Raw genomic sequence first — 26,920 nt, 5'->3', positions numbered from 1 at the left:
CTTGCTACACTGTTGATAAGAGCAACAGGATAAAGAGATTTAAGAAGGAAAGTGTATTTTAAACACAGAAGAATAATATTTGAGGAATGACTAGTTTGTTTCCCTCTAGAAATCTCCTGTACACGGGTCTCTTGGGAAGTCTAATCAATTAAAACCCTACATGCTATTCTATTTGTGAGTGGAATGAAGCATACATTTCTCATGTTATTACATAAATGAATCTCATTTCAGGGCTTTGAAATATAACATTATCCAGACTATAGCGAATGTGCATGCCCCCTCATCTTTCTGCATTATGATGAAATTGATTTTATGATTCTCATAAATTACAGGCCTGAGGCAGTAACAGACTTAAAGATGGTTTTGCTTTGTCTCCTCTAATCTCACAGGCTGTGTGTGTCACTTGCTCTTTTTCCTTTTTCTTTTTTCCTGGGCTGCAGATAGCTCTTCAAGTTTGCAATTCTTGTTATAGTTCTCAATCGAAAAATGTGCTTTGAAAAAGATTCATCTGTTAGACCCATGATGTATTCTTGGTTTATTTAGATCCTCTAACCTGAATATTGGGTTTGCCTGGTGGCTCAATGGTAAAGAATCCACCTGCCAATGCAGGAGATGCAAGAGACACGAGTTTGATCCCTGGTCTGGGAAGATCCCCTGGAGAACAAAATGGCAACCCACTCCCGTATTTTTGCCTGGAAAATCCCTTGGATAGAGGAGCTTAGCAGGCTACAGTTCATGGGGTCGCAAAGAGTCAGACATGACTGAGTATACACACACACCTTAAGAAGACTGAGAATGGGAAGGGAGATACAAGTCAGGTCTCCTCTTCTTGTTCTGGCAGATATGATCCCTTACCTGTCCAGCTGCCTGCTAGACTGACCCTGGCCTTCCATTTCAGGAACAGATGGAGTTATGAGAACCTAGTACAGGTTTACAGATTCTATCTCCACACATATCCAGCACGAGGTTTCTGAATTCACCTGTTCTGTTTACATCAGCCCATTTAGTTCTCTCTTAATTGGATATGCTTTGACCTGTGTCCCAGCCCAGCAGAAAATAAAGATATGTGGCCAAGGGAGCACTGAATTCAAGCCAGGAGAAAGGTTTCGTTCTACAAATTTATTCAACCAAATCTCACTCCTAATGTTCAGATTATCTTTTGGTTTTAGTATTTCAGTTGACTTTTGCCCTTCTCTATATATAAATAATAGTTCTATAAAGAGATAAGTCAAATCAGAACTGCTACTATTCAACAATTGAGAAAATATGCCCCCCCACCCAGTACAATTGGGGCTTTCCTCATAACTCGGTTGGTTAAAAAATCCGCCTGCAATGCAGGAGATCCTGGTTCAATTCCTGGGTCCAGAGGATCCCCTGGAGAAGGAAATGGCAACCCATTCCAGTATTCTTGCCTGGAAAATCCCATGGATGGAGGAGCCGGGTGCGCTACAGTCCATGGGATCGAAAGAGTTGGACACAATTAGTGACTAAAGCACAAGGAACAATCACTTGGGCTGGTGCCTTATACCAGTCTCAGAATGAAGAAGGTGGAAGGAAACAGCCATGGTAAATCTAACAGGATACCCAAGAGCTGACTGTTAATTGCTGAGTGGACTTTATCATTATAACTTCTCAGAATATCTGGCCTATGTGTACTTACAAGTATGAATGTCATTCAGTCAACACTGGAGGCTGGGGTTTTCCCTTTTGCTGATCTGCAACACCACGAGCTCTCACAATGCTCGGGTGCTGTTCTTCTATCAGTGTTCCGGTGCGTACTTTATTTTTGTAAAAACACTGAACCAGGACTGTGACTTTTTGAGGGCAGAAAAGCTTCTTCCTATTTGTTTTCCTACCATCTCAAAACTTGGTTCATAGGAAGCTCCCAGTATTTGTTGAATAAACCAAATTATCATTTTGGTTTGAAATTACATGTAGGTATCCTAGTTCTGATACATTTTTAGAAATGCTATGATAACACAAATAAAAACTCCTAATGCACACAACAGTCAAATTGGAAGAGTATATGAAACAGGCTTGATCTCTCTAAGGTGGGTAGTGGGGTCTAGTTCCAGTGAATTTAAAAAGCAGTCTCCTATGAGGCGAGGTGTACAGGCAACAACTTTCCTAATTGGCTTTAGACCAACCAAAACCTATTCTATTTCTTCCATGGAAACTTCAGCATCGAACTGTCATGCAGTGTTTTTGCCTTTTTTTTTTTTTTTTTTTTTTTTAGATGAAGAGATAACAGCTTTTACTGGAAAGATTTTACTCTAACAAAAATTTCAACCCTAAGAATTTTATTTCTTTAAATTCCCTTGAGATAACTAGCATTCTAGATGGAACACTGCAAAATTCAGAACCAGGATTTTGGACTGGGAATCTGCTGATGCATTCCTAAAATGCAGGTGGCTTTTGAAGCAGCTCATAATAAGGAGATGACTTCGATTCTTCACTGCCTGAACCTTACCTCTCCCGCATCCTTAAACCTGTTGCCTTATTTCCTTATAAAACTATTTTGAGAAACACTGGCTGAAAAGAACCATGGGTAGGTGGGATTAATAACTACATTTTTTTCTCATTGGGCCATGTATTACATGTTTCTTTCAGTTTCCAATTAAGGGACTTGGCAAATACTTAAGTGAATGGAGTAAGCTTAGAGTCAAATTGTTTTAAATGTCAGTTAAAGAGAAGGGTTTTTATGTTATAAATCTGTTAAGAAATAATGCTTACAATGAATTACATTTCTTAGATTGCATAAACAATCCTTTCTTAAGGGAAATGATTATGAAGGAGGTGGGGTGGAAAATATAAAGCTCACCCAGGGGGATATTTTTAAAGCTATACATTCTCCCTCCACAAATATTCTGATACATTCCTTTTTGTTCTCTCTCTGCAATCAATGCTATAGTGAACCACTGACTGTTACATGTCGTATCCTTTTGTATATTATGAATTATTGTTTTATATTTATCAGTGAATGACATGTTTCCAATTAGACTTCTACAAAAATATAAGACAATATTTTGTTTAAATTACATTATTTATTTTTAATTATCCCTCTTAGTCCTGCATGCATTGTTAGCACAAAAATTTGATTACAACCTCCATTGAAGAGATAGTAGGTACACAATCACCATCTGAAGAGTTTCTTCAGAGATGACCGACCTAGAATTCCAGGCCATCATAACACTGTCAGTAACCTATACAATGTTCAATAGAAAAATTTACCAAATATCCTTTGTTTAATGTAAACAAGGCAGGAGGCAAAACAGATATTATAGTCACACTATTTTACAGGGCCCAGAAATATGATTACCTACCATGTTTTAACACATCAAGTGTCACGATGACATGCATATTTTGATTAATTGTACAATCCAAAATATAATTACCATATAAATTGTGGGTTTAGCAATTCACTGTAACTTCTGTCAATACTTATAAACTTCATAATTAAATGGTAAATGTATATTAATGCAATAATTTATGGAAATATGTTACCATGAATTATGAAGTAATTCCATAATTTGTGCCCCGTAAAATTAAGTGTAATAATCTTTACACTAGCAACAGTGTAAGCAAGCTAAGGATTTTGGTCCTCATAGATATATACACACATATATATACAGATATACACATACAATAATGTACAATTAAACCAAAAAGCTATGAATTCACTCACAGCTTATATATTGCACAGACAGATACATTATGAGAACATTACAGAGTTAGAATGTGAGTACTACAATGATAATTGGCCGGCTAAGGACAAATCTTGAGTTCTATCGAGTCAAGAATGTGGCTCATTACTAAAAAAAAAAAAAGAAAGAAAAAAGCCAAAGACTATACTGTTAAGAGAGAAAGTTTAAAAAAGAAAGTTATACCCATACACCAATGTGAAGCAAGACTAAAGTTCAGTTTGGAACTTGTTATGGCAAGCGACCCCTAGGGTGGTACTGTCCACCCAACACAGTGTGCGGCAGTCACTGTTCTGCACGTGCTAAGGAACAGAAACAGTCAACTTCCGAAAGTATCAATATGGCTAGTCACGTAGCAAAATGTTTCACTGACAAAACAGACTCACTCTGAGAACTTGTGCTGGCTCTAGGTCTGAACTAAATAAGAAAAAGAAAAGAAGGACAGAAACCAACTTAAAAGATAAGCAAACTATACCTTAAGCATTAGCTGATTACAAATCAAAGTCATTATAATAATTTAGGAAAATAATTATCTTTTAAGAAGCAGCATACACACACACACACACACAAATAGGAGTTAAAGCTTTTCTGAGCTTGGTTTCATGGATTAGCCAAAAGGTCCCATTGTGAAATCAAGGATAAAATAGTATTTGGCTTTCGAGGTAACATTGCCATTACACTTATTGAACTCTATGAAAACATTAAGAAATATCTAATACCTCTTAATGTTCTATTTTAAATACACCTACATCAAAGTAGACTACAATTACATCTAAAATAAAGATGTTGCAGTGTTCCTTACATCAATAAATACAGCAAAAAGAATAATATGCCTTCCCACAGTTAAAAATCATTTAAAGAAAAACGTGCACAAAGTAACTATCTCCCGCTTATTTCTTCATTGTTTCGCTTAATAAATCTCCTAGAGTGAGCTAAAAAAGATTTGCATTGAATTTAGAAATTTAGCTTTTTTGTCATTTTTAACAGTGGTAAGTAAGCCAAGAATAGTCATAATTTTTTTGACATTTTGTTCTTAATAAATAGCAAAAACTAACTACAAAATAAATCGGAAAACAAACAACAAAATTAGCAGTAGGTGTAAAATATGCTTCTACGCACACGCTGTAGGATGTAGAGATGCACATACGCTAAACAAGTTCTCAAGGGGCAGTTCGGTCCCTTTCAGGCTGGAAGGCTCGCTAGACTGCTGCTCCCACAAACGCCAGTACATGGGAAGGCAAGGAGCAAAGTGCTGCTGCTTAACACATCAACCAAAAAAACAAAACAAAAACCCAAGAAAGCTCAAAAGCATATTTGAGTGATAAGCGTCACTTAAAAGGAAGCATAGAAAGTGGATCAGCAAACCCCACTGTGTAAGCCAAGGACACGCGTGCTGAGCACACCACTCCTTCCTGCACCCGTGCCCACACAGATACCACTTTACCCAAGTTCTTTCATATGTAAACAGGACAGATTGGTTGGTTTGCTTTTAAATCTCTTTAGAATGACTTAAAACAAAAGACTGAGAAAAAAAACTGTAAACATTCAGGAGGCCATTGGCATTTTGATTGCTGCCACCTATACTACAATGCGTTTCAATATGAAAATCAAATTATAAAGCAAGTTTCAGAGAGGGACGCAGAGATAGAAAAAAAGAAAAGGGTCTCAACCCAATACATGTTAATCAGCTTAAAAAATACTATTTTAGTAAACAATACCAATGGTGAGCACAAATTCAATGTTGTTGCAAAAATGACAAAGTTTAAATTAACTGGGACCCATACATGAAAATCAATCACTAACCTGGCTATGTGCACAAAAGAGTAAAAGAACGTTTCTTTAAAAATATATATATATATTAATCAAGAATTTACCATATTAAACTGTTATTCTTAGAAAAGCTGAAGAAAGTTAATGGTGTTCTACACATTTTTATCTTCTATTATTAATTCATTTGATAGTTTCTAAATTGTATTTTTTTTTCTCATTTGCAGTTCTTTTAAATATTTTGTTTGATAAGAATTCTGACCTTAAAAAGTTATAAAATTAGGGTTTTGGTTTTTTATTTTTTGCTACTTGTTAATCCAAAAGAATGTAAGCACTTGAGTCCCAAAGAATGTCAAAAGGCCTTGCTACCTAAAAGGATATTGGATTAACAGAAATATCATCAAAGTCATGACATCAGAAATTTTGCAGCTTTTCACACAGGCATTAGAAATGCTTATTTCCTGAAGTTCCTTTGATTGTATCCTGGATTCAAGGACGTGCAACTTTATATACAGAACCATTATGATAAAGCCAGTGAAAACAACATCACACAACACTGTACTGAGAGCGTCCACTCAGTGGGTTCTGAATGGTTCTGTCCAGTTTACAGCAATGCTTCATTTAAAAAGGCTTTTTATTGTCACGTGGCTGGGTGGAACTGAGGCTTTTTTGATGAAATGTACATGATAGTTCTGTTCCCTTGGTTACTTGAAAGATGCTGTTTAGGGTGTGGAGGCTGCGTGGTATTTCACAAAGGCAATGGCTGCCAGCTCCTTACAGAACTCTTCCAGCACAATCACACCCTCCAACAAGGTGATGTGGTCAATCCTAGGAAGGGAAAGCAGGCAATTAATCAATTCAGGATATTAACAGATCATCAAATGAAGGCAAAAGCTTTAGACAAACAACGTGAGAAACACTGACTTACACAGGTCCTTCAGGCTCCAGACCAAGTAATCGCTTTCTGACTAGTAGAAGCTTGGGAGTAAAGTCTTGAATACGCTGGATTCGAACCATGAGGTCTCCAACAACCTGCGTCACAGGGACGAAAGGGGCTCAGTTCCTGAACAACTCCATGGGGGATTTTCAGGATAAAAAAAAAATTCCATTTCCTATTACTAAATGAAGACTGTCACTTTTCACTATTCACGTAACAATCTTGGACAAAGGACCCACAGCTATCCCTTAAAATACAAGAGTTACACGTATTATTTAAGAGAATGAATCTTCCTTTTTTCTCCACAGTCTGCAGTAAGATAATTCTAAACAGAAAATACATGATATTTTTCATCATTGCTGTTTAGTGGCTCAGTCGTGTCCGACTCTTTGCGACCCCATAGACTGCAGCACACCAAGCTTCCCTGTCCTTCACCATCTCCCGGAACTTGGTCAAACTCATGTCCATTGAGTCGGTGATGCCATCCACCCATCTCATCCTCTGTCGTCCCCTTCTCCTCCTGCCTTCAATCTTTCCCAGCATCAGAGTCTTTTCTAATGAGTTGGCTCTTTAGATATTTTTCATTACATAACACTAATTACAAACAATGTTATTAAGATGTTAATTGGTCAGGCTGATCAATCCTGGAGAATATAACAAAACTGAAAACTCACCCTGACGATTACAGAGAATAGAGATCTACAGCCAGACGCAAGGTTCACATAAGGGTCCAAGAGGTACTCATGTATGTGTGGATGAGGGAAGAGAGAAAGTCTAGATAACACCGATGTTACTTGTAAGTTGACATCATATGGCTACAAGAGAGGGAGAAAGGAAAAAGATATTTGACATTATCTCTATGTATATACCTGAGCACTGAATTTACCATTTCAGTTTGTCTTTTCAAGAAAGGACAATCTACCATCTTAATCCTTCTCTATATGCTCTTCTACAATGACAGTATCTGTAACTAAATTAGCTCTAGCTCTTACCGTCTCAAAATGCATACATCACAGTCCTGAAACCTTAAAAGCAGAAAAGCATGCACATAAACATATAGGAAAAATAAATATGTAACACTGACAGAATGTCTCTGCTTTTTGCAGGCTTTTTAAGTTAGTAAGATAGTTCAAGAGGTTATCAAAACCCAAAAAGACATATACTACAAACAATAGAAGACACGTTAAATATTAGACAAAAGACAAAAGGGAAGGTATTAAAATCTTTTAAGTAATCTAATTTTAGAAATGACAATCCTTGTTTTAAATTATTCAACTGCTGCCAATTATCAAAAGCATACATACAATAAAGTCATATATATCACAGAACCTTGTCAACAGAGTAAAAGTACTTGAGGGGTAGAAATAACTACCATAAGCCTTAAAAGTGAATTAGAAGATAAAAAAATCACGATTACAGAAAGGATCACCACCTTTACTGGGCAACAGCATTAACTCTTCCAAAACAATGACTATATATCTGTGTAAAGTTCCTCATACACGTTTTGTATTACAGTATTACAATTTTATTAGTTTTTTATACTTAATCTGTTTATTCCTCATAGAAAGCAGCTTGGAGGTGCTTTACAGAGTATGTGTCAAAATCAAAGCAGGATGCATGATATGCAAAAAGAGTTGCTATTATTGTGCCTAGAACTTTCAACAGAAATCTCTCCTCCCTTTCAGTTTTCTTCTTCTAAGCAGTCAGGGGCAACGGAGTGGCTAAAACAAAACTGACTTCAGTGAGAAGGCTGGAAAGAACCTCAGTGACTGGATGAATGAGAAACAGATGCTGCAGCAGGAGGAAGGGAAAAGTGAATCAGGACCAAGATAATATTAACCAGAAATGGTTAATCAGAATGGTTTACCCTCATTCACTGAGTAGCTTTTAAGCCCTTGATCATAATGAATACCAATTAAGAAGTAAATATTTGGCATTCAAAGGATGACCAATGCTTGAGCATGTGCCAGAAGATATCAAAGATACTGTTATATGAATAAAAATTCAAGTCCTGTGCTAAAGTCTAATTTCAGTCATGAACACAGATTTTCTGAAAGAAAACTTCCCCTAAGTCACTCTTATTTAAAATCTAGCTTTACGCAAGATAAGTGAAAGCAGATACAACACCCATTGAAGGATAGACTGAAGGGCATCTTCTCCTACTTGATAATATTGGCGACAGAATAGCCTTCTCCAAGATTCAATTCAAAACAATGAATTCACATTAGATTGCATTTTAGGCACAAAGGAAACACTTTAAAAAATCTTTAAGAAGAAAACATTTGGTAAAAAACGTGGACAAAATCATTTAAAATACAACTTAAGTACAGTATTGTATGTGACTTCATTTCAGGCAGTTCAGATTTTTAGGTCACTAAATTCTGCCATTTATAGGTGCTTTAAGTAAATAAACTGACAAAACTTAGCTTTTAACAATGATATATTACTACTTAATTTTCTCTATATGGTGTTACTTTGGTTTTAAGCTTTTTTAAACAAGAAGCTATATCTTTGGTTGTTTAAGAAACTTAAGGCTGGCTCAGATTATATTTTAATGTTGTGAAAATGAAAATAAAATTCAGCTAGATAGAAACTGTTCCATCATACTCTGAAATGGTTTCTACTTCATATTGGTAATAACTTGAAAACAAGCCGGCTTTTTAGGGGATTCTTAATAGTAACTGTTTGCATCTGTTATTTTGATTATGTTGTACTTTATAGAGTGTTCACCTGAAATCAAAGTTAACTAGATTTTTCTGACATGTTAAATGGACTTGGCCCATTTTTAAATGAGCTCACCCTAAATACAAGGTGTGAATTTTAGGACAATGAACTTTGACTTAGATGTCACCTGCTAACTCAACTCTTTTACTAAAGGCCAAATATGTGGATGGCCAAAATGATAAGAATTGATAAATCTCAACAACTTGGTAGTCTCTGAAATTTCTTATAACACCTGCATTTAACAAGATTTTATATTTTTAAGAGCAATTTAAATTACTTTTATCCCCCCATAGTCCTTTTAAGCAAATCAAGTAATGCCAACTTCACTTTAACAATGAGAAAATGTGAGGAACAGCTCACTTGAGTTGCCCAAATTAAAATTTTTCCCTTTGAACTTGGGTTTCCCCACATTTCTCCTGGTATTCTTTACATTCTGTTGTGGACCTTAGCATTTTACTATCTTTTTAAAATCACTACAGTTAAAAACAATACCAAACACACTATATTTTTCAAAAATTAAGGGTGTGACAACACAAGTGTCATGAATACCTGATGTCGTAACTTCTCAATTATACACAGAAATCAGCTACTTTATTATTAATTACCCATAATAATGTTTAATCCCAGCCTGGTTAGCCTGATTACTATTAGGGGTATCTATGTACTATGAACATATAAGCAAACATCATCTTTAGCAAAAGCAGTTAGAAAAGAGAGAAAATGAAATTAAACCAAGCACATTAGACCCACCAGAACTTATGATTATCTTTGCGATCTGATTATAAAGTCCTTATTCGAAAAGGCTTGGGAAGTCGAGGTTTTTAAAGACAGAAGGCTTGAGGCTAGGCTCCACAGTTCATTCACTAAGTCACATTAACTAAAACTAAGGATTCGTCATTTATACAACACAGGGAGCTGTCGTGCCTATCACTCAGGGTTCCAGGAAGAATGAGTGGGACGCTGTCTGAACTGTACTTGCACGGTGAAGAGCTATCTGGTGAAAGAAAAAGAACTGCAAACATTTCAGGATATTGTCTCCCGTGTATCCTCTGTGTCAGTGCTCTACAGATGGCAGGAAAAATGCTCAAGTGTGATGGGGATTCCAAGGGGATCTTTCCACTCAATTCAGAAACTACTTTTTAATATTTAGATTCCTTTTGAGTGCTTTTGGTCAAAATTTCTATAGATTACTGACTTGGTACTAATTGTTGTCATCTCCTGGGTGTTTTGTTTAATCAGATTCAAACTAAGTCTAGAGAACCAGCACAAAGGCACAATACACTGGGAGGGTTATTGTAAACCTCCCCACTGGCGGGCGGGGTGGGGGAGGGGTGGGGGGAGGGTGGGGCGGGGGGAGGGGCGGGTTACGTGCCAAGAGGTATACAGCATAATACCTACTGTGAAAGTGAAAGTCCCTTCAGTCCTGACTGACTCTGTGACCCCATGGGCTGTAGCCTACCAGGCTTCTCTGTCCATGGGATTTTCAGGCAAGAATACTGGACTGGGTTGTCATTCCCTTCTCTAGGTTATCTTCCCAAATCAGGGATTGGACCCGAATACTTTGGTTGTTAAGTATTAAATATCAATCAGCAAAAAATGAAACAGCAGAAATTCAGTACATGTTGTTAGGATGTTAAAAGAAATCAGGTGATGTGACTTAGTGAGTGAACTGTGGAGCCTAGCCTCAAGCCTTCCATCTTTAAAAACCTTGACTTCTCAAGCCTTTTCAGATAAGAACATTATAATCAGATTGCAAAGATAATCGTAAGTTCTGGTGGGTCTAACGTGCTTGGTTTAATTTCATTTTCTCTCTTTTCTAACTGCTTTTGCTAAAGATGATGTTTGCTTGTATGTTCATAGTACATAGATACCCCTAATAGTATCAGGCTAACCAGGCTGGGATTAAACATTATTATGGATAATTAATAATAAAGTAGCTAATTTCTGTGTGTATAACTGAGAAGTTATGACATCAGGTATTCATGACACTGTTGTGTTGGCACAGCCTTAATTTTTGAAAAATATAGTGTGTTTAGTATTGTTTTTAAAAGAAAAAAAGGACTTGACTCTATGTCTTTATTGATTATTATCAGAAACAGGGCTGACTGAAGTCAACCCAGTGAAATACTTCTTAATTATCATTTCTTTATTTGGCTTTCTGGTTATTGAAGACAGCCTGATTGTACAATAAATTTCTTTTGTAACTCCCTAGGCTCGTATAAATATTTAACTAAAATGCTAAAAAAAACAAGCACTTTAATATAGGATTTCAAATTAATTCTAAATTGGCTAACTCAGTTTTCATGCTGAGGCAAGTTTAATGCCACATAGTTTCACTTCAAGTGTCCATATCAACATATAAAACATTTCAAAGCTCTATTGTTACTCTATATGTCAGGGAGAGAGGGGAGGGAGGGATTCTCTAACCTCAAGTTCAGTTCTCCTGACAGTCGGTGAAAGAGACACAGCAGCATACCAGCTGCCAGTGATTTTTACTTCCCTTGAAATAAGTAAATTGACTTTTTATATTTCACTTCCCCTTATGAAAATTAATATCATTCACAAATTCTTTGTCTGAAGAAGCAGGTTCACCTAATACTGTTCTGTAATTTTAGCGAGACCAGAGCACTCAAGATTTGGTTTGAAATGACGTTTAAGATCTTCTTCAACTCAACAAGTTTCACTCTATCTGTACCTGTACTAACCAAAAGGCTTTCTAGGAAAGCACTCTAGTCACTGCCAAAAGGTGTTAAGACTACTGTTAATAAGACAATGGCCTACAATGAGAAGTAAACACACAAATCTGTAACACCTTCAGGCCAGATCAACGTTTTAATATAATGAATGCATCAGAAACCCACCAATTGTTGGCAATCAAGCTTTATGAAAAAGTCATCTGGTGGAAAAAAGAAAACAATAAAACTACTGAAGATGTAAACTAAGATGTAAACAGAACCCACGGTGAATGGTAACAAAATAATACGAAATTAATACTTTAAAACTTATTACCTGATCAAGAATTCTTCCCATCCTGTCAAATAAGACTTTCAGAAAATGACCTTCAAAAAAAGCTGCTTCTAAATTGCACCTTTCCAATGCTTTTGGAGAGCCAGGCCACTCCCATCTTAAGCAGATAGCACAGTAGTCCCGGAACTGCGGAGAAAGCATTTGACTCATTAAAGAAGAACTGAGCAAAAACAGATTGAGATTAAATAGAAACAATTTCCCCAAATAAGCATAACAGTCCACTCAAATGCTGAGTGTCTGCCGTGTCAGGTACCATGGGAGATGGGAGAAGATGGCATAGGTGACACCCTGACTGCAGAGAGGCACAGGTATGGTTACAGCCACCAGTACCAACAGGCTGGGGAGAAAGCAGGCAGATTCTAACTTTACCAAAGCGCCCCTCGCACTGCTGGGGCAAGCATAAGCATACGCTCTTCCCTTTGGAGGACTTCAACCCTTTCCTTATACGCATCACAGATGTAGAGTATTTAGAAAGCAAAGTAAGTCTTAGCCACATTTCCCAATCTATTCTCAAATGTCACATGTAATGTACAACGTAGATGGACTATAACAGGTGAACAGATGCATGTCATCTGAGAGGCAAGCTTGACTCTGCTGCCATGTGCTCGCCCAGGCACGTCGCTGTGACTGTTACGAGGGGAAGAAACAGGGCTGCTGCACGCAGTCTGAAACTGTTCACTACCACCGCAACGAGACGAGTACAAACACGGAGAGCCGGTTTAGACACTTTTCAATTTCACTGAGTGAAATTTTACATCTGTTCAATCTAATAAAATAACTGGGGCTTGTATTTAGTGTTTTTTCATTTTTCTGGTATTTCATTTTTATATTTTACAAAAGCATTGGTCCATGACGGGTTAAAAGTAAGTGGAAACTGGCCCTTACTATCCATTTTATCAGTAAGGAACACCACAATATGGATTTTTGTAAGTACAAGAATATCTCTTATAATAAAAAGAAAATTTAAAAGTCTTCTCTGACATGCAATCTACTGGAATTTAAAAGAAAAAATCTGGAGCATAGTTTTCTTCCATATTCTTTTCCTTTTCATATTCTCCTTATTAAATAAAGCAAAATTACTTGGACATCTGTAGTTTACAAATTAGTTTAGATTACAATATATTCTTACTACAAAGCACTAGCTTCAACTTTTAAAAGAAAGACATATTTAAAATGATTAAAAACCCAACTTCTTCAATATCTTGTGAATTTTAAACTATTTCTTTCAATTGACAATTATCTTTATAAAACCACATCCCAATATTTAATAAAGTATTTTTATATTAAATTTTTTGAATTTCTGAGCTAGAAAATAAGTCTAAATTTTTTCTATTCTTTTTGTTTCATTTCAAATATTCCTGAAACAATTCTAACTGTTATCAGAATATGGAAATAAAATGTTTCAGAGAGAATCACAGTAGTTTAAAAATCCAATCGGTACTACTGAGGTTGGGCTGCTTTCATTGTCTCTATTTTATTGTTGTATGAATGTATTTGGTACCCTGGTACTCTAGTTATTCACATAGTAATGGGGACTTGAATTTAGGCTTAAAGCATCATGAATTAACTGTAAGGGCATGCAAGCTAATTATCAATAAAAGCACACTTCCACCCAAAAGATTTAAATGAAAATTAAATGCATATTTTTCCGATGTGAGGCATTTCAAAACTTTGGAATTTGGTAAAATGTAAAATGCTACAGGGGGCTTCCCTGGTGACTCAGCAGTAAAGAATCCGCCTGCAGTGCAGGAGATGCCGGTTCAATCCCTGGGTCGGGAAGATCCCCTGGAGAAGGAAATGGCTACCCACTCCAGTATTCTTGCCTGGGAAACCCCATGGACAGAGGAGCTTGGTGGGCTACAGTCCACGGGGCTAAAGAGACTGAGCATGTGCGCGCGCGCACGCGCGCACACACACACACACACACACACACACACACACAGTGCTGCAGAGGGAAAAGATGATTGAGAGAAGTCCACTTAATAACTAAGAGGAGACGTTTGAGAAAGTGGTTTCAGGGAGGTGGAAAGCTGGCAAGCAGAGGCTGAAGAGGCAGTCCTTGGGAATTACAGATGAGTGAGAACAGTGGGGAAGAGGGAAGGAAGCAGCCTGTGGGTTGGGAGTAATGCTAGAATCATTTAAAAGTCATGGTTTAGATCAGCAGGGAGAAGGATCTAGGGGAGAAATAACTTCAAGGACAGAAAGAAAAGGAAGAAAAGGGGTGGGGGGTGGGGAGGAAGCACAGAGAAATCTTGGGACAGAGACATACACTCAGTGAAAGGCAGTCAGGTCACTGACAGAAAGTTCAAGTGGTTAAGAAAGGGGAACCTCTGGAGAAATAACCGCGGCCCGTGTGAGAGGGCTGTGTCTGTGCATCTTATTATATCTCGCGTCAGATTACTTCACCTACCTGCCTGTGAGCATCTCGGAGGTAGGTGTCATATCCAGTGCCCTCCACGTGGTAGGATGATTTTGCTTCATCTGGGACCAGACAGAGAAAACTTAAAGGAAAAACAGCCATCATCAGTAACACAAATACTCTCACAATTCAATATCTCTATGTGTATTAAAATATCTAGCAGTATCTTCTGTTTAGCCAAATACAGATGGAAACTTGAAAAGTATTTATCTTGAATCAGTCCTACAATTTACTAATTAAATACTGTCATTATTTTAAAGGTTTTCTTTAAAAATTACTCATTCCAAAGTAGAAATCAAGCAGAAGATGACTTTTTCTACATTACAGGGAATGACAGAGAGCCCTGATGATTGTTAGTCTCAGGAAACTGGCTTTTACGTAACAGAACCTTAGATTCTCATGCACCCTAACTATGCATCTTGCACTAGTGTGGAGTTTTCTCTAAAGCCACCTCGCAGCACCTGGCACGTCACTGATAGGATTGCAGAGGAAGAAAAAGAAGAAAATTACTGGGGAAAAGGCACTTAAAAAAAAAACCCTTTATAACGGACTTCTCTGGTGGTGCAGTGGGTAAGAATCCACCTGCCAACGCAGGGGCCAGGGGTTTGATCCCTGGTCCTGAAGATTCCACATGCCGCGGAGTAAATAAGTCCCTGCTCCGCAACTAGTGAGCCCATGTGCCGCAACTACTGAAGTTCGCACACCTAGAGCGCATGCTCCAACACGAGAACCCGCCCCCTACACACTGCAGAGAAGAGACCCTGCTCTCCGCAACTAGAGAAAGCCTGAGCCTGAGCAAGGCAACAATGACCCAGCACAGCCAAAAATAAATAAACATAAACTAATTAATTTAGTTTAAAAATATATATAAAAACACAAACTAATGAGAAGAAATAGCCCTCCACTTAGCACATGTGAGTACATGGCTAGTAAATTCAATCCATCAAACTGGAAATTCTCAATGTTGTTCCAACTGGGAATTACTTAAAATCATTTACATTTAAAAAAAAAAAAAAAAGAAAGAAAGAGTACCCTGAAGATTACTTTCATCACTATCACTCTAGAGGGTTTTTTTTTCCTCTTTTGTATCGATTGTTGCCTCTAGGCTGTTCACTAGCTACATCAGCATTTCAAAAAGATGACATAATCTTTAAAAAAGGGAAGATGAGTTCATGACATCTCTATAATGATCAAAGAGCAGAGCTGTTATACGTTGTAAAAACAAGTGAAAGAGATGTAAGTCAAATACATACAGCAACTCACCTATTTACAATTTTGTGGACTTCAGTTTTCCCATCGGTTTTGGGGTGGTCTGGAGTAGCAGGAGGTGAGGAACTAAGCCACTCTTGATTTGACAAAGTGTTATCTGGTGAAATGTCAGTAAATAAGGGATCTTCTTCCAGATCTCTAAGTTTAATTTAATGATGCATAAAAAAATTTTATTATATTTTCTAAACCAAAAGATTCTCTGCTATGTTCTCAGAAACCTTTACATAATTTTGCTAATAAAGGAATTAAGGAATAATGAATGTATTTATATTGTACAGAGAAATTAACATTTTTTTACTAACATCAAACTCAAGGTTATATTGACTTTGTTAGGTTTAGTGAATAGCTACTGCCGCTTGTGATTTGAAGGGACAATAGTATCAGGACATCTAAATTTTATTAAAAAAAAAACTTTTAAACTGTTAAAGTATTTTTTTAAATACTTTAAGAGAAGAAGGAAGAGAAGAGAAATTAAGAGGGGAGAAAATTATGACTTAATATGAAATGTTAAATTCAGAGCTGGATAGAAACTTACACTGCTCCTGCTATTAATCCATTCTCCACTACATCTTTATCTTCTGGGCACACAGGTTTATATTCTGTATAGTTTCTTTCTTCAAGATTTCTTAGGACCAAGTTGTAAAGAATGTGCTCATTGGGTTTTTGTAAAAGATGTTCGAACATTCTTAATGTCATTATGCTGATCTGAAACCGAAAATGATAAAAGGTAACTGAAAAATACTTAAACTATTTTTCATGATTTCAATTTTCAAAATAGAAAGCCACATAAAATAAGGCTGTATTCAAAACATGACAAGTACATCAAAGTCAGTACGTCAAAGAACCTAAGTCCAATTCTAAATCCTTGTATAGCTCACCTCATCAGATATGTGATCACAGTGTTCAATTAACCTATGTCTTAAAGGATGTCTGCTAATTTCTGCCAGAGTTTCTGGTTCCCTCTGTTCTCCAAGGATGAAAAACACCATTTCTTGAAGCAAAATGTCGGAGGTTACTTGCCGAACAATGCGATGGAGCAGAGCAGTTGATGTCAGAATACCCATCTCAGAACTGCATAATAAACAGGTAATTAGGGGGCAAGAATATCAAGAACACGGTGATTTTTTTTCAAAAAGTAAAGAGGCCACTCATGGGCATCCCTGGTAGCTCAGAGGTAAAGGATCTGCCTGCAGTACAGCAGACATGGGTTTGACCCCTGGGTTGGGAAGATCCCCCAGAGAAGGAAATAGCAACCCACTGTAGTATTCTTGCCTGGAAAATCCCATGGACAGAGGAGCCTGGCAGGCTACAGCCCACGGGGTCACAAAGAGTCAGACATGACCTAGCTACTAAACAACAACAAAGAGGCCACTCACGTTTGCATTAGCTGAGGTTCCATAACACCAATAAAAAATCTTTCATGAACAGCTTTGGCAAGAGCAACAGCAGCAGTCTAGAACATAGTATTAAGTATCATATTTTTTTTAATGAGAGAGATTAATTTATAACACCAACAAATCAATTTGCACTCTCCATCTAATTTAATGTAGAAAAACAAACTTGCCTATTGCTTATCTTCTTGATGGCATATAAACCTAGATGAGATGTTAGCTACTGGTTCCTTTACATGTTATTTAAATTTCCAAGAATAAAGACAAACAGGATAAAAATATTATCCCAACCGCTTATTATATTAACATCTCCCCAAAGAGGAGAAATGCAGGGAAGCCGATGTTACCTTGTAAAGGGTTGCGCTATAATACTTGAAGAAACATAAGGGCAGAACTTAACTGTGATTTATTCCAGATAAATCATACATACATACATGATGTGTATGCCATACACATATACATACCAGATGTGTACGCTGTAATACACATACACACAAACATGCACAAACACATATATACTTTTGGAGGGTTTGTTATTTCATTTTATTTATTTCACTAACTGTGCTATCTATCCTAAGACAATTAAGACATTTATGAATATAGATTGAGTATTCAAATTCACTCAGTAGTTATTTACACTTTTAAGTTATCAATAAACAACAAAAGTATTCAAACCTTTTGTGCTTCCTTTATGAGTTGATCACAATAATCAAACCAGGAGAGAAATGAAATTAAGGCTCTTTTTCCAGGAAATGCTGAAGCATCTTCTTTATGACTATATGAGTCCAAGCTATAGGACAAAGAAGAACACAGAGTTATTCGAAAGCATTAATCCAATTCAATGCATACGGGGAGATAAAGGCCCGTGAATGAACACACGGGATGATATATTCAGGCGGGTGAGACTGGATGACAATCAGAAGACGGTTTTATACATGAAAGCCAAAGATAAAACTTTTTAGATAAAAGTTGCGAATAATTTTTACTCATTAAGTGGAGAATGGAGCTACAGCAGAAAAACCACTGAGACAGCTCCTGATATTTCCACCATAAATTTGACCAAGTAACAGGAATGGGAAGTTGGAAGTTCTCAGCCTCTAGGACGAAAGGAAAGGAGCGTAAAGGAGGGACGGCAAAAGGAACCGACTGGCCTGCTTCTCTTCCTGCCTTAAAATACTACTCAGTAGTGAAGTTAAGAAGTGGGTCTGGCCTACAGATGCTGCCAGAGTACAGGGTGGAAAAAAAACAAGTATAAACCAAAGAAGGGTTAAAAATGCACATGGAAACAGTAACAGGTTCTGATGTCAAAAATGTTAGGCTGCTTACAAGTGGTGGGATTACGAGTAATTTTATTTTTGCTGCTTTACACTTTTAATGAGCTTCCCTTGTGGCTCAGCTGGTAAACAATTGCCTGGAATGCAGGAGACCCCGGTTCAATTCCTGGGTTGGGAAGCTCCACTGGGGGAGGGATAGGCTATGCACTCCAGTATTCTGGCCTGGAGAATTCCATGGACTGTATAGTCCATGGGGTCACAAAGAGTCAGGACACGACTGAACTACTTTCACACTTTTAATAACTTATAAATGTTCTGCAGTAATCCTGTTTTCATATGAGAATCAAGAGGGTAGCTGTAATGCTGGGGGAAACAGGTGAGAGAGGTGGGAGGTGAGGTTCCACACAAGTTTTTTGGTTTTTAAAAAAATATAGTCAGATAAAGTTATTGATCTTAAGGTATTAACTGATCACTACAAGAGACAAAGGGAAATAGCTTAACAATGTAACACCTAGATTGTTACCACGCCAATTCGTTCCTGATAACAGAGTTCAAAGCAAGCTTCAAAACAATCTGGTTTAATGATGACTAGCAATGTTATATTTTTCAAACCTCAAGAGGTCTATCACTGCAAAACGCAAATGGATTTAAAAGTGTATGTTTAAGAGGCCACGTTCATAGGAAAACACAAAAAGCGGCTCTTACCCCCAGTTAACTGCTTCCACTGTTTCAATATCTAAGGGGTCCACTGACTGAGGCAGGGCCTTGTACAGGGAGGCGAGCCTGTCGGTGAGCAGTTCGCACAAGCACGTGCTCTGCGTGAGGCACTTGGCGGCCGCTGGCTCCGGCAGGCTCACTAGGAGCATCAAGCCCTCGCAGGCTTTCACGGCTATTCGGCCATCCTGAGGGGAAAAACACACACCCTCTCAGTGCTTGAGTCAGACATACCTCAGGTTGTTTGGAAAAATTCCCCTTAAACAGATTAACGTTTTATGCCAAAATAAAAACAGTATTTTTTTTTCCTATGCATTTAATGGTGATTATGTTAGGGGGAAAAAAAAGAAAAGAAGATGACTCACAGGACTTCTAGTAAGATTTAACAAAGAATTCACTAGGTTGTAATCCTGGTTTGGACGAACAACTGTGGCCTCTGGCAGTGCAGTGGTGCTGAGGTTTTCCAAGCTCGTGGACAGGGCACCCGTCTGATGAGAAGGCTCATCTTCTAAGTCTGTGTGCTCCGTTCCAGAAGCAGCCGACGGTTCCTCTGGCTGACAGGACTGGCCTGTATCTGTTGACAAGGAATCTTGACCTTTTAATACATCTTCTGAAATTGCATTTGGGCCTCCTTGGGAAGCCAATGATTTAAACTTGTTCTGAAAAGGAACACATGTTTTGTAAGATTCACGTCAAAAACCTTATAGAATAGAAATCATATTTTAATGTGTTTTTCTGTAATTAACACTCAATATCTGGCCACTGTCACAACAGATAAAACTGCTATGACAAATGAAAATACCCAGACTTAAACAAATTGTGCTTTAGATGTCTTAAAATTACATAGGCGTGTATCATAGTTTTCACAACAGGATCTACAAAATGTTTTATACTGACTGTAAACAATGAACAATATTAGTAATAATTATTTGACTCCTACTGAAAACAACTGATGTTAGTGAGGAAAAAATAAGATTCAGGAAGTTTCAGTTGCCGATAATTGTTTTCTCATCACTGGCCTACTAAAATAAATAGCCCTAATGCTGATTCTTCTAAAATTAGTTTCTAAGATGATTTTTTTAAGGCTTTTCCGTATACCTCTGATCTGTAAATATAACTCAATACCCTGAGGACATTCTTGTTAGTGTTTGTGAGGATAAAAACGAAGATTTTCTTGAAATATTGTGACCCCCCTCCCCACACTGTACATAGCCAAACACAAAAAGAACCTAACTTGAAGCAAATCATTAGTTTCCAGGCAAAGGTTTCTTGCTTTCTATTTAAACGCAAGAGCAAAAAAATCAAATCACACACACAATTTAGAATTCATCATAAATCAGCTTCTCTGCAGGACCTATCAGAGTGCTTCATCAGAGAAGTGCATTAAATGCTGAATAAAGTCAAAGTTCCACTTCCAAAATTACATGATAGATATTATAAATCACTTTTATTGCTATTAAAGGTATAGTTTAGACCAATCTTATTGAGAAATTGAGCTCATAGCACATATATTAGAAGAAAACAATCCTATGGAACTGAATGAATATTCCAAACAACTTCCCAATTTCCTATGAAGTTAACTGTGTATTATAGTTTTTATGAATGTCAAATATTTTATTCCATCTAAAATGTTAATACTGTTTTTGGGAGGAGCATCGCGCATAAGAATGGCAAGAGGAAGAACAATCCTGGGGTCGCAAAGAGTCGGACATGACTAAGCAACTAACACTTTCACTTGGAGCACTCACTCCCTGAACTAGTGTTTCTCAACTCAGGACTGCTGGCTCACGGTTTTCTGTGGGGCTTGCTGAAAATGCAGAATGAAAATATCTGGAGGTGGAACCAAGGGATCTGCATTTTAAAAAAGCTCTGCTTGCAAACACGAATTCAAAGCCTTTGACAATTCCAATCTACCTGTCTGGGTCCCTTTCTTACCACATAGCCTAATTAAACTGTGAATCACACCACGGACCTCCTATCTTCACTCCTTTTCTTGTGCTCGCCCATTCTTATTCAGACATCTGTCAGGGCTCCTTTCAAGGACAACTTCTTCCATGCTCCCTCCTAATGACCAAGGCAGATGTGATCTCTTTATCCTGTGAAGTTTTAGGGGCATTTACTCTGTATCTTTCTTATGATACTCGCTTTACTCTACCTTCAGTTCAGTTCAGTTCAGATTACAGTATTTGAACGTTAGTCTTTGCTCATCACCAGACTACCAACTCCTTTACAGCAGAGAATGTTTCTAACTTCTAACATCTGCATTTAACTCATAGCAAACGCATCTACTGGCTGATGTAAATGAAGCGAGAGATTAGATTTCATGGGATATATGCTTGAGAAATGCAAAGTACTTCTATTACTAGTGAAAGTGAAAGTCGCTCAGTTGTGCCTGACTCTTTGCGACCCCGTGACTACACAGTCCATGGAATTCTCTAGGCCAGAATACTAGAGTGTGTAGTCTTTCTCTTCTCCAGGAGATCTTCCCAATCCAGGGATCAAACCCAGGTCTCCCGCACTGCAGGTGGATTCTTTACCAGCTGAGCCACAAGGGAAGCTCTATTGCTATCATACTAGTGATAAAGCTGCATGTCTCAAAAGATTCATTCATTCAATGTGTTAATTAAACAGTTATTGTGCATTGTGCTAGATACCAGAGAAGCTATGGGGACCCAAAGATTAATAAAATAGAATCCTTGTCCTCAAGGAGCTTACTGACAAGGAAGAGAAAATAAAATGCACATAAATGACTCTAATGCCAGGGAGACTGTAATAACTGACATTAAAAGCATTAATATTAAAAGCATAGGAATAGTCAAGTCAGTTCAGAAAATGGAGTCACCTACCACCCCAGGCTTTGGAGAAGTAGGTGTTATAAAAATGCGGGATTACAGCAGACATGACACTAATTCAGAAGGCTGGTTTTTATGCTGAGGTCTACCTGTAAATGTTTCTCTGAAGACAGGCAGACATACATATGCCTGCAAATTCTCAATTTCTGATCTATGGCTGTGTACTTCTGAAACAAGTATCAGAGATTCTGAGAAAATCCCCTTAAAGCTTAAGCTTGGGAAAAAATCTATGCATCTAAAGTAATTTGGTTACCTAAGCAAACTTAACTAAAAATGAACTTTGAGAAGAAAAATCTCACAGTTAGCCAAATCAAGATATTTGATATGTTTATATCACAAGGCTATTACAATCATTTTGAAGCAAATTTTCAAAATATATGTCATGGAAAACAGGTATTCATAGTCCTTAACACTAACTTAGAAATTTAAATCCACGCAATTTTGCATCTTGGTAAGATAGGTGCTTACCTACCCGCAGTAACAGTGCAGAATAATATCCTGAATTACTTACTCAATAAAATGAAATAAAAAATGAACCCAACTATTAGAATGGCTAAAAGTTTTAAAAACAAAACAACAACAACAAAAAACTTGACAACACCCACTCTGACAGGACGTGGAACAACAACTCTCATACATTGCTCCCGGGCTGCAAAATGATAAACCCACTTGGAAAGAGTTTTGCAAATACACACTTACTACTACATGATCCAGAAATCCTACTCCTAGGTACTTCCCGAAGTGAAATTAAAATCTAAGTCCACACAAAAATCTGTGAATGTTTACAATGGCCTCATTTGTAATTATCTCAAACTGGCCCCAAAATCCCTCAACTGGTGAATGGATAAACAACGGTGGTCCATCCATACAACAGAATACTACTCAGTAGTATAAAGTAGTATCTGTTTGTGATCAAAATCACAGAAGACTCTCAAATGCATGGAAGTGAAATAAGAAAAACCAGACTCAAAAGGCTGACTATATTTTTATGACTTTCTGAAAAAGAGAAAACTTGGGATGAAAACGGATCAATGATTGCTAGGGCCAGAGGCAGAAATAGGATGACCAAGAAGGGACATGAGGTCAGGTGATGGAGCTGCTGTGTATCTTGACTGCCGCAGTGGTTATAAAACTGTGTCTGTCAAACTCACAGAATCAGAGAGACTGAGTTGTACTGTGTATAACACACCTCAATCTAAAAAAAAAAGATTAAAAAACCCTTTTTTTAAAAACTAAAAAACACCAACATTTTCCCTAATATATTTCTAAATGACTACTGCTAAGCACCCCACTCCAGTACTCTTGCCTGGAAAATCCCATGGATGGAGGAGCCTGGAAGGCTGCAGTCCATGGGGTCGCTGAGGGTCGGACCTGACTAAGCGACTTCATTTTCACTTTTCACTTTCATGCATTGGAGAAGGAAATGGCAACCCACTCCAGTGTTCTTGCCTGGAGAATCCCAGGGATGGAGCATCCTGATGGGCTGCCGTCTATGGGGTCACACAGAGTCGGACACGACTTAAGTGACTCAGTAGTAGTAGTAGTAAAAAAAGTAAATGAAAGCAGGAAAAACAGAAGAGTTATTTTCTAATTTAAAACTGGAAATAAAATCCAAATATTAACTGATTTAAGTAAACCACAATTTGGTGACTACGGCTAGGAAAAGACAGTGCCAGTTAGCAGAGCAATCCCAATGCTACACCAGGGTGGGGAGGTGACTCGTGATGTTTCACATCTTGTCCAAATCTGCACACACCATTCTTACCCTAGGTCAGGTTACCCACACACCACGCTTGAGCAAGCCTGGCTGAAAATATGATAGCTTAAAAATTCCCATGACTTCCCTCTTCCACATTTGCCCTTCGAGCTGTGCTCCTAAGCTGTAGCTTTGTATTTGTCCAGCCCCTGTTCTGCTCCCTACATGTGGTTCAGTCACATTCTTTGAGAGCAGTTTTTCTCAGGAGATTTCAGGTTAAAATAAAACAGTGCTCCTAAATGAAAATAATTCTGGGGAAGTAAAACAGGCTGTTACTCACAAAATGTAATTTCTTCTAATATTATTTAGAGAATTCAATTCTCATGATAATTTTAATACACACATACTTTGAAGGTTGACAAGAAGTAAACTATACCTCCAGGAAAAAATTAACCAAATAGGGATCTTGTTTCAGCTTTGCACACACAATGCAGAGAAACTGAATTTCTTCATTTTCTGTTGGCGTTGCAAGGACTTCCCCACACAGTCGAATCAACTTCTGTCAAAAAATTTAAAACAAAATTTAAACTTAGGCTATTTTTTTAACAAACATCTAAACAGCCATTCATTCACTTTCAGGATATTTAAAATTTTCAAATAATGCAAATACATTGCATTTTCCAGAAAGAACACTATTTGCAATCACCTGTATCAAATAGGTGCTAGTATTAAGTTTTTCAAACATGTTATTCTAAAAAATTAGTGAGGTATTTAATAAACTTCTTGAGATGTCATGGAAGTAAGTAAATGGTAAAATTAATGTATAAAATTTTAAGAGCGAAATAGAGAGACATGAAGTGCATTTAATACAATGTCATGCATCAAGAAAGCTCAAATATCAACATGTGCTACTTTGCATGTTATTTTTACTCTTAGAAAAATCATATAAAATTATTTCTATGCAAAAAGCAGCGAACCAAATAGTTTGATGTAAAGGGAAGAAGCTACCTGCACGGGCCTGTGCACGTTAATATGTGGGAGTAGCGGCTGCCGGATTTTCCCCAGAAGTTTGGTATAGAACACCAAGACTTGCTGTTTCATTCCTGGAGGACACTGGGTACAGGAAAAACAAAACACAAACAAGAAAAAAACAGACAATGCAAACTTATTTACTCAAAAGCTTGAAAAAAATCAGAGACAATGTATGTGAATATATTCCACCTTCAAAAATCTATGCAATTAGACAGTTAATGACTTTGTCTAAATAAAATTCTGAATCAAATTATTACTGACTGGTATTCTATAAATAAAATTTATAAGAGTGTGTGAGACCACAGACTGATGTAATCACAAACAGCATGGTGATAATGTGCCATGGAGATTGGAGTTTGGTTCAGGTAATGCCAAGCTGTTAATGTTCTAAATGCTAGGGTAAAAGGAAACTCCCTGGCCCAGGCAAAGGCAGCATCTTATCACTTACATTTATGACAGGTAATCAATAACCTTTCACCATATATATGGAGGAGTAAATAAAGTCTAACACATGTATGTAAATAAAGGAATCCTGCGATTCATGGGGTCGCAAAGAGTCGGACACGATTGAGCGACTGATCTGATCTGATGTATAAATGGCTATGATTTAATCTAACAATGCTATTTTAAATTAGTCACAAAATTATTTACATTATGATTATTATAGGCAATGAATATTTAATAAATAAGTTTTGACAACATGCCAATTGTTTTAAATATTTGCTGAAAGGCAGATAAACCTGACGATTACGCATGCTGTAAATTAAGAGAGTATGAGTTAGCAAGGTTACACGCTCTAAAATTAACCTGCTTATGTTGACTCAGATTTAAAATAGTCACAAAACATTTCCAAAACATCAACATAGATACATTATATGGAAATAGCATAAGCTATAATCTTAAGCACAATAGTATGTGAAGATAGTAAATACCTTAAATTATGCAGATAAAATACAATATTTATAATCACCAATATCAAAATAAAATTCCCAGTAGTATAATTACTAACATTTGCTCAGAAATTGATTAATATTTGTTCAATATAATGTTGCATAATCTCTCTCTATAAAGGACAGGAAAAAGGAGGGAGGAAGGGAATGAATTGGAAGTTACTAGTGAGTAGATATTTAGCTAGAAAATATAAACTGAATGAATCTAACCTAAAAATGAATTGGAGAATTACAGACTTAATTAAAAGGAAATCGTCTTCAATACGACTTCATAATTCTATTTGCTGTTTAAACATCTGTTTGAGGTTTCTTTAGTTTGATTTTCACATATATTACAGAAATTCACAGAACAGAAGCACCAATTTTTAGAGCTGGGGGAGGCCTGTTGCTGATCACCTCTTTATTTTTAAAGAAGAGGAAGATTCATCAAAGAGATTTACTTGAACTGGTTCCACTCATCAGAAGTGTTAATGTCAGAATGATCAGTGACATTTTCTTTCAGGATTATGAAAAATAATTTTTGTAACCCAATATTCAATGGGAAAAAAAAAGAAAGAAAAAAAAAGGGGGGGGAAATATTCAATGGGATCCTTCTCATTTCCTTTGATTCTGAGCATTTGCACTTGAGTAGATTTTTATAAATGTTTACACTGTAATTCTAAGCAGCCTAAGTACCAGTTGTCTAGAGGATTTGGGAGCTTTGCTACCTCTATGGAAAGTCATACTCATACAGGCCATACAACTTTCTTTTTTTTTCATGTACTGACTTGAATCCTTCCATGCTTAATACATACTTATACAATTAAATTTAGTGCTTGGCAGCTTCTGTATCTCTAAGACATGAAAACATATATTACATGTACTTGCCTAAGAACATCATGTGGATTAGGAACTTACATCAGCTTTCCCTAAGGTATATAATGTTTCCAAGATCTTGTGATGAAGTAAATATTCCATACATGGCCCCGTCTCTCCAAATTCCCGTTCATTTTCTTCTTGTACTAAGATAACTAACATCTGTTCCAGATGAGATGGAATATTTGTATCTGTCACCGGGGCTTTATCATCTAAAAAATAAAGACATTCATCAAATATTCAAACATTTTTAAATTGTACATTTGCACCTACAATACTCTTTGTATTTCCCTGTTTCTATTCAGAGAAAAA

The 26,920-nt window shown here is 37.0% G+C and overlaps 1 protein-coding gene across 3 annotated transcripts in view; it reads right to left on the bottom strand.

Annotated features, from left to right (window-relative positions):
- Positions 1-3,024: 3,024 nt before the first annotated feature.
- Positions 3,025-26,920, bottom strand: part of FHIP2A (FHF complex subunit HOOK interacting protein 2A) — a 37,573-nt gene continuing 13,677 nt past the window's right edge. For all 3 annotated transcript variants that reach the window (XM_055561055.1, XM_055561056.1, XM_055561057.1), the window contains exons 3-17: positions 26,651-26,820; positions 24,780-24,884; positions 24,208-24,330; positions 19,589-19,882; positions 19,215-19,411; positions 17,911-18,025; positions 17,221-17,297; positions 16,723-16,915; positions 16,380-16,549; positions 15,839-15,982; positions 14,567-14,657; positions 12,139-12,282; positions 7,080-7,220; positions 6,397-6,500; positions 3,025-6,296 (exon numbers count right to left, since the gene is read on the bottom strand). In XM_055561055.1, the coding sequence (XP_055417030.1) occupies positions 6,191-6,296; positions 6,397-6,500; positions 7,080-7,220; positions 12,139-12,282; positions 14,567-14,657; positions 15,839-15,982; positions 16,380-16,549; positions 16,723-16,915; positions 17,221-17,297; positions 17,911-18,025; positions 19,215-19,411; positions 19,589-19,882; positions 24,208-24,330; positions 24,780-24,884; positions 26,651-26,820 (2,174 nt within the window). In that variant the 3' untranslated portion in view covers positions 3,025-6,190. The remainder of the gene's footprint in view (positions 6,297-6,396; positions 6,501-7,079; positions 7,221-12,138; positions 12,283-14,566; positions 14,658-15,838; positions 15,983-16,379; positions 16,550-16,722; positions 16,916-17,220; positions 17,298-17,910; positions 18,026-19,214; positions 19,412-19,588; positions 19,883-24,207; positions 24,331-24,779; positions 24,885-26,650; positions 26,821-26,920) is intronic.

Source organism: Bubalus kerabau, chromosome 22, assembly GCF_029407905.1.
Source record: "Bubalus kerabau isolate K-KA32 ecotype Philippines breed swamp buffalo chromosome 22, PCC_UOA_SB_1v2, whole genome shotgun sequence".
Classification (NCBI taxonomy): Eukaryota; Metazoa; Chordata; class Mammalia; order Artiodactyla; family Bovidae; genus Bubalus; species Bubalus kerabau.
The sequence above is the reverse complement of the archived record's forward strand: the minus strand, read 5'-3'. Positions and strand labels throughout refer to the sequence as shown.